The sequence below is a fragment of the Labrus mixtus genome, chromosome 3 (assembly GCF_963584025.1).
Source record: "Labrus mixtus chromosome 3, fLabMix1.1, whole genome shotgun sequence".
Taxonomy (NCBI): Eukaryota; Metazoa; Chordata; class Actinopteri; order Labriformes; family Labridae; genus Labrus; species Labrus mixtus.
This window is the reverse complement of record NC_083614.1, coordinates 20,506,243-20,520,794: the sequence shown is the minus strand read 5'-3', so window position 1 is coordinate 20,520,794 and position 14,552 is coordinate 20,506,243. Positions and strand designations below refer to the sequence as shown.

The window sequence follows — 14,552 nt, the reverse complement described above, 5'->3', positions numbered from 1 at the left end:
TCATAAGTAAAGCTGTTCTAATGCAGAAAACATGAATCACTAGGATGTAAGATAATGTTTGATACTCAGCGGATAAAATGTCTTATCATCATTTGTTTAAGGATACTTGTGATGTTTTTCAGTTCTGAGGAAATTGACCAATTATAAATAATTTTTTTTTTTTTAATTAATTAAGGGTGTGACAGTGAAAAATGGAAAAACAGAAAAAAATAACATGCAAGAAACATCTCCTGCTAGACTCAAACAAAGTGCACAAGTGGATAAATTGTACCAGTTCTGTATCAAATGAAACCAGAAGCCTACATTCCTCGATTCCCCCACTTTTTTAAAAATACATTGCTTGGCTCAGCCTGACCAGAGGTCATCAGTGGTCACAGTACTGGTGAGATTACCCACACCCATTCCATCAGTCATTAATGAGCATGGCAGTGATGATGTATGAATATTTAATAGGACTACATGCTTCAGCAGCCACAACAACAGCCTTCTCAAAACACCCTGAATAAACATTTTTCTTAAATAGAATAACAACATTAAACCACCACAGACCAAAAACACTGCTACAAAATGAATCAAAAGTGCAACTCGTGTTAAACTGATACAAGTCAAGTAGAGGACAAAGACCTTCAGTATCAAAAGAAAGCTTTGATAGGCATGTAGATATTTCTTTTTACATAAGTGTATCTATGACCGGTATGTCAACACATCAGAAGGAACAAACAGAGGTTGAAGAATGTGCTGTATTTCGTCATCTGCCCAGATAGTGAAAGAAACAATAGTGTTGGAAACAATAGCTTTATGAAAGCGTGTAGATAGCCCTCATCTGAGAATCGTGTCCCAGGGTTCAGAGTTTGAATACATTTCAGTCAGATGTTTTGTTAACCATTCAAAAAGTAGAAGAAAAAAAAAGAGAAGAGCATTGAGAGCTCATGAACATCACAAGTTATTTACATTCATCAGTGGTGCCTTGGCTGGTGGGCCAAACCTGTTGCTATTGAATGGTATGCACATGTAACAAATCATATGCTCTTTGAAAAGATAAAGACAGTTACAGACACGTGCTGTTACTGCCAGACTGATTTTTTTACTGTCATCACAATAACAAACCTATTTCTTTTGGCTTTTAAGAACTTTTAATGGATGCCAATTTTGAAAAAGCTTATGATTAAAACATTACATTAGTGATGCCATACAAGATATACTTTGGTCAGCTGTGTCTCCAAATGACAGAAAAATGATTTTCATGTATCTTATCAATGGACTGCTCATGGCTATGAAACAGGTGGACTCACGGGATCAACTTGGATTTCTATGTACTGCAGACTCCAGAAAGGGAAATATCTTATGCAGCCTTTTCTAGAAACTAATGACATTCTCTGTATGTTAAAACAGGTGAACATATCCAACATCAGATGTTTACAGTTTTTTTTTTGTTTTTTACTTCACCAATCTTCCCTTCTTTTAATTAATAGAGTCCATTTTTTGTATCACATGTTAGGATCATTATTGCACAACTTTTGTGGAAGTGGTAGTAAATAATTACCTAAATACTGTAGGGAAAATGTTAAGAAATAACTTATTTAATAGAGATTTAGAATGAACACATGGAAAATGTTTTTTCTGTATTTGAATAAATCATGAATTTATCAATTGAACAAACATTCCAAAAATACTCTCCTTGTCTAGAAATCTCCAGATAACAAGTGTCTGTGCAGCTCCTGAGGCAATCAGTAAATCACTTCCATGCATTAGTGACTTGAGTGAGAGAGATGAAGCCAGCTGGCAGAACCGGATTCTCCGGACCTCATGAAGCCTGTTTTTTAAACCATCATGTAATTGTACACTCGCTGCCATGCTGGTGCAGGAAGTGCCTGCTGAAATGGCTTATTCCTCAAGCACGTGTGCAAAAACAACGCGGAAGTCCTGACAATCAAAGAGTCCACAGCATTCATTATGTTGTTTCTATAAGAGGCTCCTGTGTTAATTTAAGATGAAGAGTGCAACAGCATGTTTGTGGCAGAGGGCAAATTCAATTGTGACACACCTTTTAATGAAGCCAACATTAACGCCATAATTGTGCCTTTGACGATTGTGCCTTGTGGATCAATAAACTGGAGTTTGCACATACTATCGTATCATATTACTGTGTAGCTCCCCTGGTTCTGATGGACATTCATATATCATTACTGCAGAATCGGGGGAAGCACTCCCAGTGTTAACATTGTGTAGGCTTTTACTGGCTCCATTAATGAGGATGGAAATGTATCAAATTTTCTATTCGCAAAGACCGACATATTATTCTGCCAGTTTCCTTCACAGAGTGGTGGTTGGGTGTGATATAGCTCCCCAGATTATTCACAATTGCATGTAGAGCCTGTAGGGGTAAGGGGGGAGTGTATTAATTATCTGTTTCTTGACTGAAGAGCAGGAAGCGTCAAAGTCTCGTGGACAGAAAGCTGAGATAATTACATGTCACACATTCAAGTGGAGGCTGACTGCTTCATATGCTCCCTACAACCATACTGAACCTTGCAAATGGATGTAATCTTTTTTTTAAATGCATGGATTAAACCCAAGATGTTGATGTTCAATTGTGTATTAACTGTGGCATAAGGTGATAATATACATGGAATAACATCTCGTAATGCAGTCACAGGCTTAATCAGGGATGCATTCATTAAACTCATTGTTTGTCAGTGCTTATGACATTAAGGAACTTGATAGTTGAGGGATACATTAGGCTCCAGTGTGTATGTATACATCATTTCAGATGTGTAGCTGGTAATACAAAATGATCACTTGTAGAGAGATTCAAGCTTATGTTTTGTTTCCTTTCTTTTCACAATGTTGTTTCCACTGACGTATTTAAGCTTAAGGTTTAACCATTAAAGTTGGCCTCAAAGGCAAAAATAGCGTCACAATCAATTCAAGAAGAGCATGAAAACAGGAAACGTTCATCTTTCCAAGGGCCTTTGCGCGTAACAATTTCCTGTTAATCATCATCAAGCATGTTTGCATTCTCACATTAGAAAGGAAAAGGCATGACTGGACAAAGGCAGAGGGTATAGAAGTCTAATCTTGTTGGCTGAAGTGCTGAGATTTGTGTTTGTGTGACAAATTGTCCTGCCATTTAGAGCTAATCTGACCATCCTTGACATATCTTTGACTGATACAGTTCAAACGTGTTTAAAGTATGTCCAAGAATGAGATGTTGCCTCATAGGAAAGGATTAAAAAAAATAAACATATGTCACTGTAAAAGGGATGAACTGCAGTTGCATATTGCAGTACTATGATATCTGGTCATTTGGGGCTAAAGTAAACCCCTTCATTAAAAAGTACTTTCATCTGAGACCTCTGAGAAGCTGTACACATTAAATGTGTGTTAATATTTACCTCTATTAAGAGGTAGCACTGAGGCTTCAGGGATATGATTTGACTGGTCAAGGGATGAAATACAAAGACGTACATGTCTGAGGCAATTATCACAAAAATAACAGATTTCATTTATGTGGCTGTAAAACACCCAACACTTGTGAAAGCTTGTACAGACACATTGTTTGCAGCAGTCACACAAGCAGCGTCAGTGCCAAAAAAGCTTTCTAATCTTTTACTTTTTTGTCGTCTGTATTTTAGCCTGTTTGGATTTGATTTTCTTCAATCCATTTGATTTTTTGCTCATCAGCCTTGCCTTCATTTATTCCAGTGAACAAAAGAGTCTACCAATATCAGTTTTTCTCCAGAGAACTCTTGGCTGGTGAAGTTTGATACACTTGTCATAACACTGTAAACTTACAGAACAAGAATACATTTCAGCAATAACAAGCAAGGGTTGCTCAATGATTCTTGGACAATGATGGCTAGAGCTTTGACACTTCAGTATCAGACCACTCCGACATCTGTGATCTCGTCATTTTAAACCTCAAAAATCTTTTTCCTTTTCCCATAAACACTTTCACATTATGTACAGAATTGAAGTTATTCTGAACACTAAGAAATGCTGAAATTAAAGCTTCACATCTCACAGTCTTTTCTGCTAGCTGATGTTATATGTATAGTTTACTTTAATTTGTACACAATCAGCATTCAGCACAGAAACAACTACCTCAAATTAACTTTTTACACTAATAAATAATCTTACAATCAAAGGCTGGCTCCAGTTAAGGATTTCGGATGTCCCTTTGAAATGACCAGCCATCTTTTAAAAACACATCCGTAACATTTCCTGTCAAATATATTTACAACTTAATGTAAGCAACATACAGTTTCTTTCTTTATTTACAGTAATTCACAAAAAGGTGTCCTTCAGGTGTGTTATGGCTTCCAGTAGTTTAAAATCCAAATTCAGAGAGCAACAGATGCCCCACTTCCAAAATTAGTAAGCTGAGAGTGTCCCTTATTCAGTTCTTGCGTGTTGGTGATATGATTAAAGGTGAAACTAGTAATGAGAGAGTTTCTGGCAGCCAGGCTGCGGCTGAATGACACGGTCATGCATCCACATGGAATATGTTTTAAGCAAAACAAAAGCACCCAGAGCACACTCTGCTGCTTTGCTTTAACAATGTAACAGTCCATGCTCTATTCTCCAATTGCACAACGTCTTTTGGAGGATGAAGTGAGGGAAAAAACAAACTTCTATTTTTTTCACGCAACACATCCAATCCGATGTTTTTCATTTCACATATATATCCAATATGGCCAGGACTCGGCCACAATGAAGTACTTCCTGTCTAACGTTGCCTTAGCTACTTTGTGGTTTTCCGTCTTGGTTTGACTTGTTTAGAGCGTCCAAAGCTGTCGGGGTTTCCTTATGCTCCTCCACGGAGCAGTTAGACACGGCACTAGCCACCAGGCAGAACTTGCGTAGGAGGATCTCTCTGAGTAGCAGATACACCCACGGGTCCAGGATCTGGTTAAGGGAAGCCAGGCGGATGGCTGTCAGGAAAAAGTTGCAGTCCAAGTGGATGTCGCGGCCGGAGGTGTTATTGGAGGTCACTGCTGTTGAATTGCACTCGTGGGAGGATACCTGGGTGGAGATCATCCTCAGCATAAGAACCTTGGAGGGAAGTAGGAACATGTTGCGTCAACATGTGGTTAATAATAAACAGGGCCTATAGACTAGTAAATTACACATTTACTCCAAGTAAGATGACATTTTATGTGTTCTAGCAATGAAATGTAGAGCTGAGAAAGCCATTCAGAGGTTTATGTTTAACGTTCCCTAATTGTCTGACAGGTCGTAGATTTGGTTTTTCTGGCCAATCTCCTTCAAAATGTAATATTTTACTTGACAAACCAAGACAATCCTGAGCGGCTACAGTATCAAACAACCAGTAGAAAACATTACATTCACACTCAAGCTTCTCACCTTGTGCTATCACTGCAACCATGCTGCTGTGGCTTCTATTAATATCCTTTGTAGGACTATTAAATATGTGATTGACAAAGCATGACCTCATAGCACACTGAGCAGACTCCCCAACAAGGACCTGGCTAAGTAGATTTCTCTTAATGGAAAATGGCAGCAGTGTTTCAAAAGAGTCATACATGGCAGCCCTGAACTGCTAATGTGGTTTGTATATTATTGTTGGGGGTCAGAGGGAAGGAAATAGAGTAAAAGAGGATGACTGATTGAAGGATGGATTAGAAAGAACATGGAGATCAACAGAAGATAAAACCTCTCCAGGGATATGCAGCTCTTAGTGAAAAGCATGATGCAGTATAAAGTCTCCAATTAAATTATAAACCTTGCCACTTTATCATATTGGGATCTTTATCTAAAATACACAACAAGAGAGAAGCACTTATCATCTTTAGAAAACATTTGGAGATACAGTATGTTGCATTATATTCTTAATTTCACATGGTCACTATTCTCATTGTGCTCTTGTAAAAATATTGGTCGTGTAAACATACCAGCAGTGGAGACCAGCATATGAGCAGGACGCACATAATCCCCAACAGCTGAATGACTGTCTCCGTGGTGAGCCGTTCCCACTGTTTTGAAGACTGAGACGTCCCAGACTTAGTTTTACACCGGATAATTAAGCCACGGATCGTCACCACATTACAAGAAAGTGTCACGAGGAGAGAGAAAATCCCAAGTACAGCGAAAGTGATGGCGAAAAACATGTTGCCCGGTACTTCTCGGTCCCCTGTGCTGATGAAGCACCAGGTGCCTGGCCACTGGCGCGTGTATTTCCCGACCCCTGCGATGGGCAGCAGCGCAAAGAGAAGCACAAGACACCAAATGACAGCCAGAGTCTGCTTTGTGACACTTGTCTTCATGTTATTGGAGTACCAATGAGGGTTCGTTATCGCCATAGCCCTTTCAATTGCCATGGCGCTGGCCAAGAAGAGAGCGCACAGTCCGAAAGTTGTCATACACACACCGAAAAAAGCGCACAAATGTCCAGAAGGGTCGATGCGCCCCCATTTCAGATCGGCTCGGTAAACTGAAATAACTATTGGACTCGTTAAAAGCTGTCCAAACAGGTCAGTTAATGCCAACGATCCAATGCAAAGCAAGAAAGACTTTTTCCTTTTATTCTCCTTTTTCCTGTAAGAGATATAAACCAGAATGAGAGCTAATGTGTTGCCCACCATGCCAGTGACCATCATAGTTATAGGGAAACCAACGGATACAGAGCCACAGCTGGAATTTTTGGTGGCATTGCTTTCGTGCAATGACTTGGAGAAGTTGGAACCCAGCATCGCTTCAATAATGGTTGGAGAGCCCTCCATAGAATCACAGCCGTCTGTGGTCATCCTTTCGGACAGGATAAGCCAATATGAAGAGCCAACTGAAGTATATGCCCAGCATCCTCTTGCGCCACAAACTGATCCAACTGAATGCAGTGCGTAAAAGCGCGTCAGGATCCTTTACGCGCTGTAGGCGGGACTACCAAGGAGCCCCGAGGAAGCAAACCGCTGAAGCCGCATGTGGTTTTGCATACTCACTATAGCATAATCTCATTTTGAAAACCGATTTTTAAGATGCCTGCCTCGGGATGATTTTACTTAATCTAAAATTTTAAATATGGAAATACGATACTGATGTTTCGAACCCACACGAGACAAACTCAAATAATCACCAAAAGTGACCCGAGCATAAAGGCAACTGTATAGCGAACACATTGGGGGATTGACAACCCTGCAGATTTGAGCCTCTGGTGGAGAAAGGAAAGCAGTGAAATATTGTTCTTATGGTACTATGAAGAATTCAAGTTGGATAAATCATCAGGCCCCGTTGAGTTTGTGTCGATTATGAGGAAATCCACATTAAAACGGAACATATATTATGGATGTTTTTAACTGATATGAGGCGTGACTAGATACTGATTAAGGTAGTTGTTTAATATTTTGGCAGTGTTGGCATGTTGGTTAATTTAGTAATCTGTAGCATTTATATTGCTACTCTTATCAACAAAGAAACGGGGAAGCAGGTAAAGGACTGTCCGGACATTCAGCAGCCTGTCGATTTAAAGACAACAAAAAAACAAGGCTTTTTAGAAAGTGGAACCACTTCACTGTTTGAATGCAGTCCGTCAAATTTTGTTTCGGACCCTGGCGGTAGCAGCTAGTGGGGACGGTAGTCTACTCCTAATCGTTGTTTTTAGTCCGATAACTTTTCATCAATGTTTCGGCGAAGATCCTTGCAACCTCTGGAGCGACAAGTGCCACCTGTTGACCAGAATCAGAATGGCATCATCAAAGTGTGGGGTATGGGGCCCTGCCTCAGTTTGGCTCGACCGGCTACAGAAGATTTACATATGATAATTAAGGCCTTTAATAACAACTTGTGATTAATACTTCATCAGATCTCATTCTACAGTCGGTCAGACTGTACATTGGACCTTCTGCTGAAGTTAGCTATTTTCACAAGAGGAACTAGCTGTTCAAATATTTAATCTGCAGCCAAACAAAGACAAAATACTGGATCAGTGTCATCCAACAAATCTGAAATGGCCAAAATAACACTTCGTTTTTGTATGTGGAGAGATCAAAAATGCACAATAGATACAGAAACCATCATTTAACTTCACATGATCTTTTATGGTCGGTAGGTTCTGATACAAATGTGTTCCCTGTTAGGGAGGTGTATTAATAGCCTTATATTAGAAATATCACATTTTAAGCAATATTAAAAGTGCAATTTAATTTATTTAAGTGTAATTTTCTCCTTTACAGGAGAACAGCTGTTGAAAAAGCCAACACTGACATTCATCACCATAATCCAATAATCCTAGTTTTTATAAACCAGAATTAACGCCACAGAACTTCAAATTCAATATATTGGATGTCTTAAAAAATTCCCCAGACTTGTCTTGGACAAATCAAAGTCAATTAACAAGAAACAATGTTGACAGGATTTTATTTACATTGTACATATGTGTTGTTTTATCACGTTTTACCATAAATCCAGACACTGTATTTTACTTATTTTTATGACCCAATCTGGAACACGAAAATCTGTAAGTCCTTGAATTCATTAGTTGTCCATGTGACAATAAGGGACTAACTTTGAGTGGTGAAGCAGGCGACAACTGTGCAGAGTAAAGGATCTAAACCTTAACCAAAGAATGTTGGACTGTCAATGACTAAAACAAGCAATATCAAAAGTCAATACTTACCTTGAAAAAAAAAATAAAAAAATTATATTTACCAAGAAAATAAAAACAAGTGGACCAGATTTCACTGCTACACTCCAGGTATTCTAAATTGATGCTAAATGGCGTTTTCCTATTATTTAAAAAAAAGTGAAGAATTAGTTTTTAAAAAAAAATGAACAGAACAAAAGGAAAAAAATGTTTCACTAATTTTCTCCAGAGACGAGTAGACTTAAATGATGTAGCGCCACGAAGACTTCAGCAATAGGGTTTAAAATAGGGCACAGCCTCTTCACAGTTTATCTGATATTCTTACAGGACCAAACATTTACATTTATTGGACACCTGTGGTTATAGAGACTTGTCAAGGACTGGGGTGGATGTGGTTTTAAAAGGAAGCATGTAATGATAAGTACTGCTGCCGCTGTCTTTTCTGAGGGAAGTAAGACTTTTCAGTGGAAATGAACATCATACTGAAAGGTGGTGGTTGTAGTCCTTGCAACACAACATGCACTTGTAATATGCTTTCTTTTCTTGTTTGAAAGGCTGTAATACAATTATTTCTTTTTTGAACTGGAGCCAGAATGGGAGGATCCAGAGGATTGTCCGCGGCACCTGAAATCACAAAAACACCAGGGGAAGAAGAAGGAGGTCAGCTGGTTGAGCTGTAAGAATTCTACTGCTTACTTTAAACAATAACAAGGTCATAACATGTATTTAAAGAGAAAACCTAACAAGGCAAAATCTGAATTCCCATAAGCGAGGCGACAGATGGCTAATAATAATCAGTGCCATGTGGTATTCCACAGAAACCCAAACCTTTCGGACGAACGTGATCTAGAGCGCCTCCTCTTTCTCTCTCCAGATGAGGACCTGGAGCGACTGCGCTTCTGTCCCCTCTCAGGTGAGGAGGAAGGGGAGCGGGACCTCTTCTTGGGAGAGGAGCCCTTGCCAGACCTGGAGCTGGATCTTTTGGAGGAATAAACCAAGCACTGGGGTCAGTAAGGTCAGGACAGAGTCTCACCTGCGTGGGTAACTAATCAAGCTTCTGTGATTACGAGCACTTTACTATGACATTTTAACCCAAGAATCTGTAATGCTCAAAGAATGACATGTCCTCAATGAAATGTGTATTTCCTGTTGGATGTACTGAAAGGTACAAGATGGGCAAAGCCAGCACCACTCATGAGATCCTAATAGTCTACTCAGACTTACAGACTTGGTCATTTATAAACTCAATTCATATAACTAAACTGTATTTTTATACTCTTGGGCCTTACTGAAAAAGAAAAACCCTACATCAAGAGACTGAAAACCATCAAAGCACTTTAAGAGTTTGACTTGCAATTTCAGACCCAAATTACCGTCTGTATTCTAACAAAACAAGACTAGTGGAGAAAGCACCATCCAGTCTGCGGTAAAGCGTAATCTTAGGAGTAGGGCTGTTTAGGAGCATTCTGCTCCACACATACACTCTCTAAGGGAGAGAGTGCATGTCACCTCATTCACCTGGAGTGGGACCTCGAGCGAGATCCAGATCTGGAGCTGGAAGAGCTTCTAGAGCCGGACCTGAAAAACAAAACAGAACCTTTCCAATACTTCTAAACAAAAAAGATTGACTAGATGGTTCACACACAAGACAAAGAAGACATGACATTTAAAAGTATTTAAATCTTGCTAAGTACTTTGATATACATATTCTTCACTGACTGTATAGCATATCGGATGGGCAACTAGTCAAACATTTTCGGAATGAAGGTTTTATGGAAAAACCCAAAATATAAAGATAACTAACAGCCAAGTAGTGAATTTCAAAACTACAATATGAGCGTTGTATTCTTTCTATGTAGAGTAATTGAAGTAAAATGCTAAACAAAAAATCTAATAATGTCTGCACATGGAGTTTCTAATACCACAAACAGAAACAGGGCTGAGAGAGGAGAAAACAACATATCAGCAGAGCAGCACATGATATTGACTTTGATCAATAAATCAGAAAGAAGATTGAGCTGATACAGACATTTTGCCCGGAGTTACCCTTGACCTGTACCCTTTTACCTGGACCTCGACCGAGAACTGGAGCTGGAGGAGCGCGAGGATGAGCGGGACCGGGACGAGCCAGAGCGGCTGCCCTTTTTCTTGGCTGGCATGTCTTCGTCTTCACTGGCAACCAGGTCATACTTTGACAGGTCTCCGTCTTCTTCTTCGTCATCATCATCATCCTGGAGAGGAAGCATTTCATTAATATATCACTGGTATTGGCCCGTGTTATAAAAATGTGTCCTTTAGATTTGGAGCTCCAGTTGGCAATCTTACATCCAATTTGTATTTGGAAAGGTCACCACCATCTTCCTCATCCTCTTCTTCTTCCTCATCATCAGCTACAGCTTTCACTACTTCTTTCTTCTCACTTTCTTTTGATGAAGATGTGCTTGATGTTTTGCCACGAAACTTTTTCTTTTTCCTACCAAACTTTGACAATAAAGAGAAAATGCATTCGTCATCAGCAATAATCACCTCTAAACAAGCAGACCGGTTTCACTGTTTCAGGACAAATTGATATTTACTTGCCAGATGCTAACACATGACTTACAGTGAATTCAAATAACATGCTTTATCTATCGAAAAATGAGACTCTTTGGCAGGACTCACTTCATCATATTCCCCATCAGACTCCTCCCGTTCAATGTATTCAACATTCTCCCTTTCATTGAAGCCTCCACCGTAACCTTAGATGCAACAGAGATAAAATAACAAACAATCAATACCCAGTATTTAAAAAAAAAACACCAAAATATTGCAAAATATAGAACTGCTCGGGTACCTGTCCTCTCCTCAAGCTTGGCATATTTTGGTGTGTTACACATGTTGCACTCTGACCTCCTTGCCCAATTCACATTACCACATCTGCAGGAGAACAAAAGGGGGAGAAGAACGATCGTCTGAGAGGTTTATTTCCCTCTATTAGAAGAAATCCCTTTCAATTTCAGAGTCAACACTTACGTTTTGCATTGCCAATCATTTGCACTGAAGAGGCCTCTACTCTTTTCCGCCAGAGTTTTCCCAATCTCCGTTCCTCCTGCTTTCATCATCTTTGCCTCTGTGGTTTTCTCTGTGGGGGAAAAAAAAAACACAAGGATCATTGGTTATGCTTGTTTTCATATTTTCATTGAAGTTTTGCAAATAGAGAGACTTACCTCGTCCACATCTGTTACAGCTAGTTCTTCTTGCAAAGTTCACGTTTCCACACCTTAAAAAGCGCAGAAAAATAAGCATATTATAAATACATACATTCCTATCAGGCATACTCTGAGAATATTAAAAGCAATGCAAGTGTATGTGTCATCATGTGCCACGACATGATCTTGTTGTCTTCTCGTTGTGTGCAGGAGGCCACAGACTTCTGCTGCTGACGTTTTTGATGCAGCTCCATAATATATGCAACATGATATTGCTAACTACGGAAAAACACCAGACTCACAAGACCTTGGCCTCTGCTGCATGGTAAACAACACCACCTACACTAGTGTGTGGGGAGGACTTCACCCCGAGCCTACGGACGCTAACTAAAGCTAACTATCTGGTAATAAGTCTGCACATTGACACCCTCACCGCTAAACCCATATAATGCTCACCCTTAGGTACAATTCATACTGCGTATTTATGTTGTTACTAGGGTATTAAAGTATATAAATATGATAGAAGTCAGCTTGTTAAGTTACTTAGCTGCTAGTCAACGTTAGCGTGAACAACATCTAGGCCTAAGCTAACTGCTGTTAGCACGAACAACCATTTAAAGCGAACATCTGCGTTATTTTAACTCGTAAACATTTTAAATTCGGAACCTTTTCATACATGTGGAGCACTTACTTCTTATCAGGACAGATCCAGTCCCCGTCGCTTACTCGAAAACTCTTTCCCGACATTGTTTGTGCTCGTTAACACCGACTAGCCCAGTGGCAGGGTGTGCTCGGTGCTCCGGTGCTCGGTGTGTTTCATGCAGCAGCCCGGCGCTGAGCTTCCGCCATGATGCCTTCAGGTGCTGCTCGGTGAATCTTTCAACTTGCCTTTTTTTTCTGCTCGCAATTTGAAAACACATGTTAAATAAATAGCGTATTATTATGTAAATTCCTGGGTAGGTAAAACTAACACTTCAACATCTTACCCCCAGTATAAAAATACAATTTGGACTATGGATCTATGCAACAATAACTTAACTCTCAGTTATTTACCAAACTCGTAGAAAAACAATGTTTTTTCACACATACACATGAATGCCACATGGACAAAAGACGAGCCCTCCCTTCTTGAAAAAGGTTGCAGTAAGCAAAGTGTTTTAATCACAATATAATATTTCCCCAAATTTAACAGACATGGTTTTGTTGGGTTTTTCACTCAAAGTTAGGCGTAGCATTTTATGAACAAGGCATGTAACTTAGGCTGCACATTTCCGAAATACTAAGATAATCTAAACGATTTGGTAAATAATCTTTAACTGAAATTCAGACTCAATTACATCCCTTAAAGTAGGCTTACCTTTTCATATTCATATACTTTTGAATTTATCTCCATCCCACATTTGAAAACCAGACAAGGCGTCCTCAACAGAGAAACGAATGTAAGGGTATGTTACAGAGTTAAAAAAAAAATGAGTCAGTATCAGTAAATGGTAATAAAAGTACACACATGTATCTTTCTACAATCATGTATATTCTATTAAAGTCCACAAAATTAAGGAGTTTGGATTCCTATTGTTGCCAGTTCTGTTTTCTTGAAAAGCCAGTAGGCCTACTAACCACTAGATGGCACTTAATGCCAACATTTACCAATGCACATGTTCACAGAGCCTCCTGTTTGGTCTCTGTCTCTGCTCTCAGGTTTGCCATTGATTATGCTTGTAAGTCGACATCAAGGCCGAGTGAGGTTCTGGTGGCTAAAATGTACCCGTGCTTATGTGAACATCATGTACATTTTAGCATTAGTGTTGTGTATTGCATAAATAGGTAGTAATATGATTACACTGAGACATAAATAGTTTAAATCCTTATATTTTAGCATTGTGAAAAAGAAGAGAAAACAAAATCACTTCTGTCTACTTGCCATTTGTAGTAATATCTATAGACTGGACACACGTCATTGAGCTTTTGGAGTGCTGAAGTAAAAAATGTTATGATGTTGCCTCACATGTTGGTCAAATGACCTTTGATGTGGCAGGTGAAGGTAAGGTTAAATGCATGAAGAGCATAAAAAAGCCGTCTGTCTGAACAAGCAGCATTTATACTGTTAGTTAGCTTTGTGCTCTGAAAGTCGGTTATTTATGTCATGTGTTAAGTGCCTTGGGCTAATTTAAGCTAGAGATAGAACCAAAAGCGAGTAAGCATAAAGTATTCAACTGAAATATTGCAATCAGGTTTTTTAATCATAGTAGAAATATTTTGTAAAGCCACAGATGGTTTTGTGGGTACTTTGTGGGATTTGAATCGTGTCTGTTTGTGGCAGTTCTTTATGTTGCTATATATTTGTTTTGTCCTGTAGAGCTGCATGGAAATAATTGTGCTTGCATTGTACTTTTAGTGGCTTTCATTTCAACTATACAACAGAGATAATTTAATATCAATTTATTTAGTAATATTAGTTATTAGTTGTCACATGTTTGGTACTTAGCCCCCTCCCCAGCTGCCAAATCATAGTCAAGTCCAAAAACACAGACACAAACTTTTAAAAACATATTTCAACTTTTGAAATATATTTACTGCTTTAAAAGGGTTGTTAAGATGCACAAGGTAGCTCATCATGTTGATGGGAATTCTCATAATGAGAAGAAAGGGAACTTATAAATTGTACTCCCCCCCCCCCCCCCCCCTTTTGTAAACATCCTTAACGTCTTCTACTATATAAGTAGGCTACACACTAAAGCTCCATGTGCTCCAGAATCGTCCTTGTC

General features: G+C 39.2%; 2 protein-coding genes across 2 annotated transcripts; both read right to left on the bottom strand.

The window, feature by feature from the left end:
- Window positions 1–4,259: 4,259 nt before the first annotated feature.
- On the bottom strand, window positions 4,260–6,918 carry ptger3 (prostaglandin E receptor 3 (subtype EP3)). Its single transcript, XM_061033699.1, has 2 exons — window positions 5,916–6,918; window positions 4,260–5,055 (listed from the first exon to the last, which is right to left on the bottom strand). The coding sequence occupies exons 1-2, from the start codon at window positions 6,765–6,767 to the stop codon at window positions 4,741–4,743; spliced, it is 1,167 nt and encodes a 388-aa protein (XP_060889682.1). The 5' UTR covers window positions 6,768–6,918; the 3' UTR covers window positions 4,260–4,740.
- A 1,438-nt stretch (window positions 6,919–8,356) lies between these two features.
- Window positions 8,357–12,628, bottom strand: zranb2 (zinc finger, RAN-binding domain containing 2). Its single transcript, XM_061033697.1, has 10 exons — window positions 12,479–12,628; window positions 11,806–11,858; window positions 11,612–11,720; window positions 11,433–11,515; window positions 11,261–11,337; window positions 10,925–11,080; window positions 10,667–10,830; window positions 10,118–10,177; window positions 9,428–9,577; window positions 8,357–9,223 (listed from the first exon to the last, which is right to left on the bottom strand). The coding sequence occupies exons 1-10, from the start codon at window positions 12,532–12,534 to the stop codon at window positions 9,166–9,168; spliced, it is 966 nt and encodes a 321-aa protein (XP_060889680.1). The 5' UTR covers window positions 12,535–12,628; the 3' UTR covers window positions 8,357–9,165.
- Window positions 12,629–14,552: the final 1,924 nt, after the last annotated feature.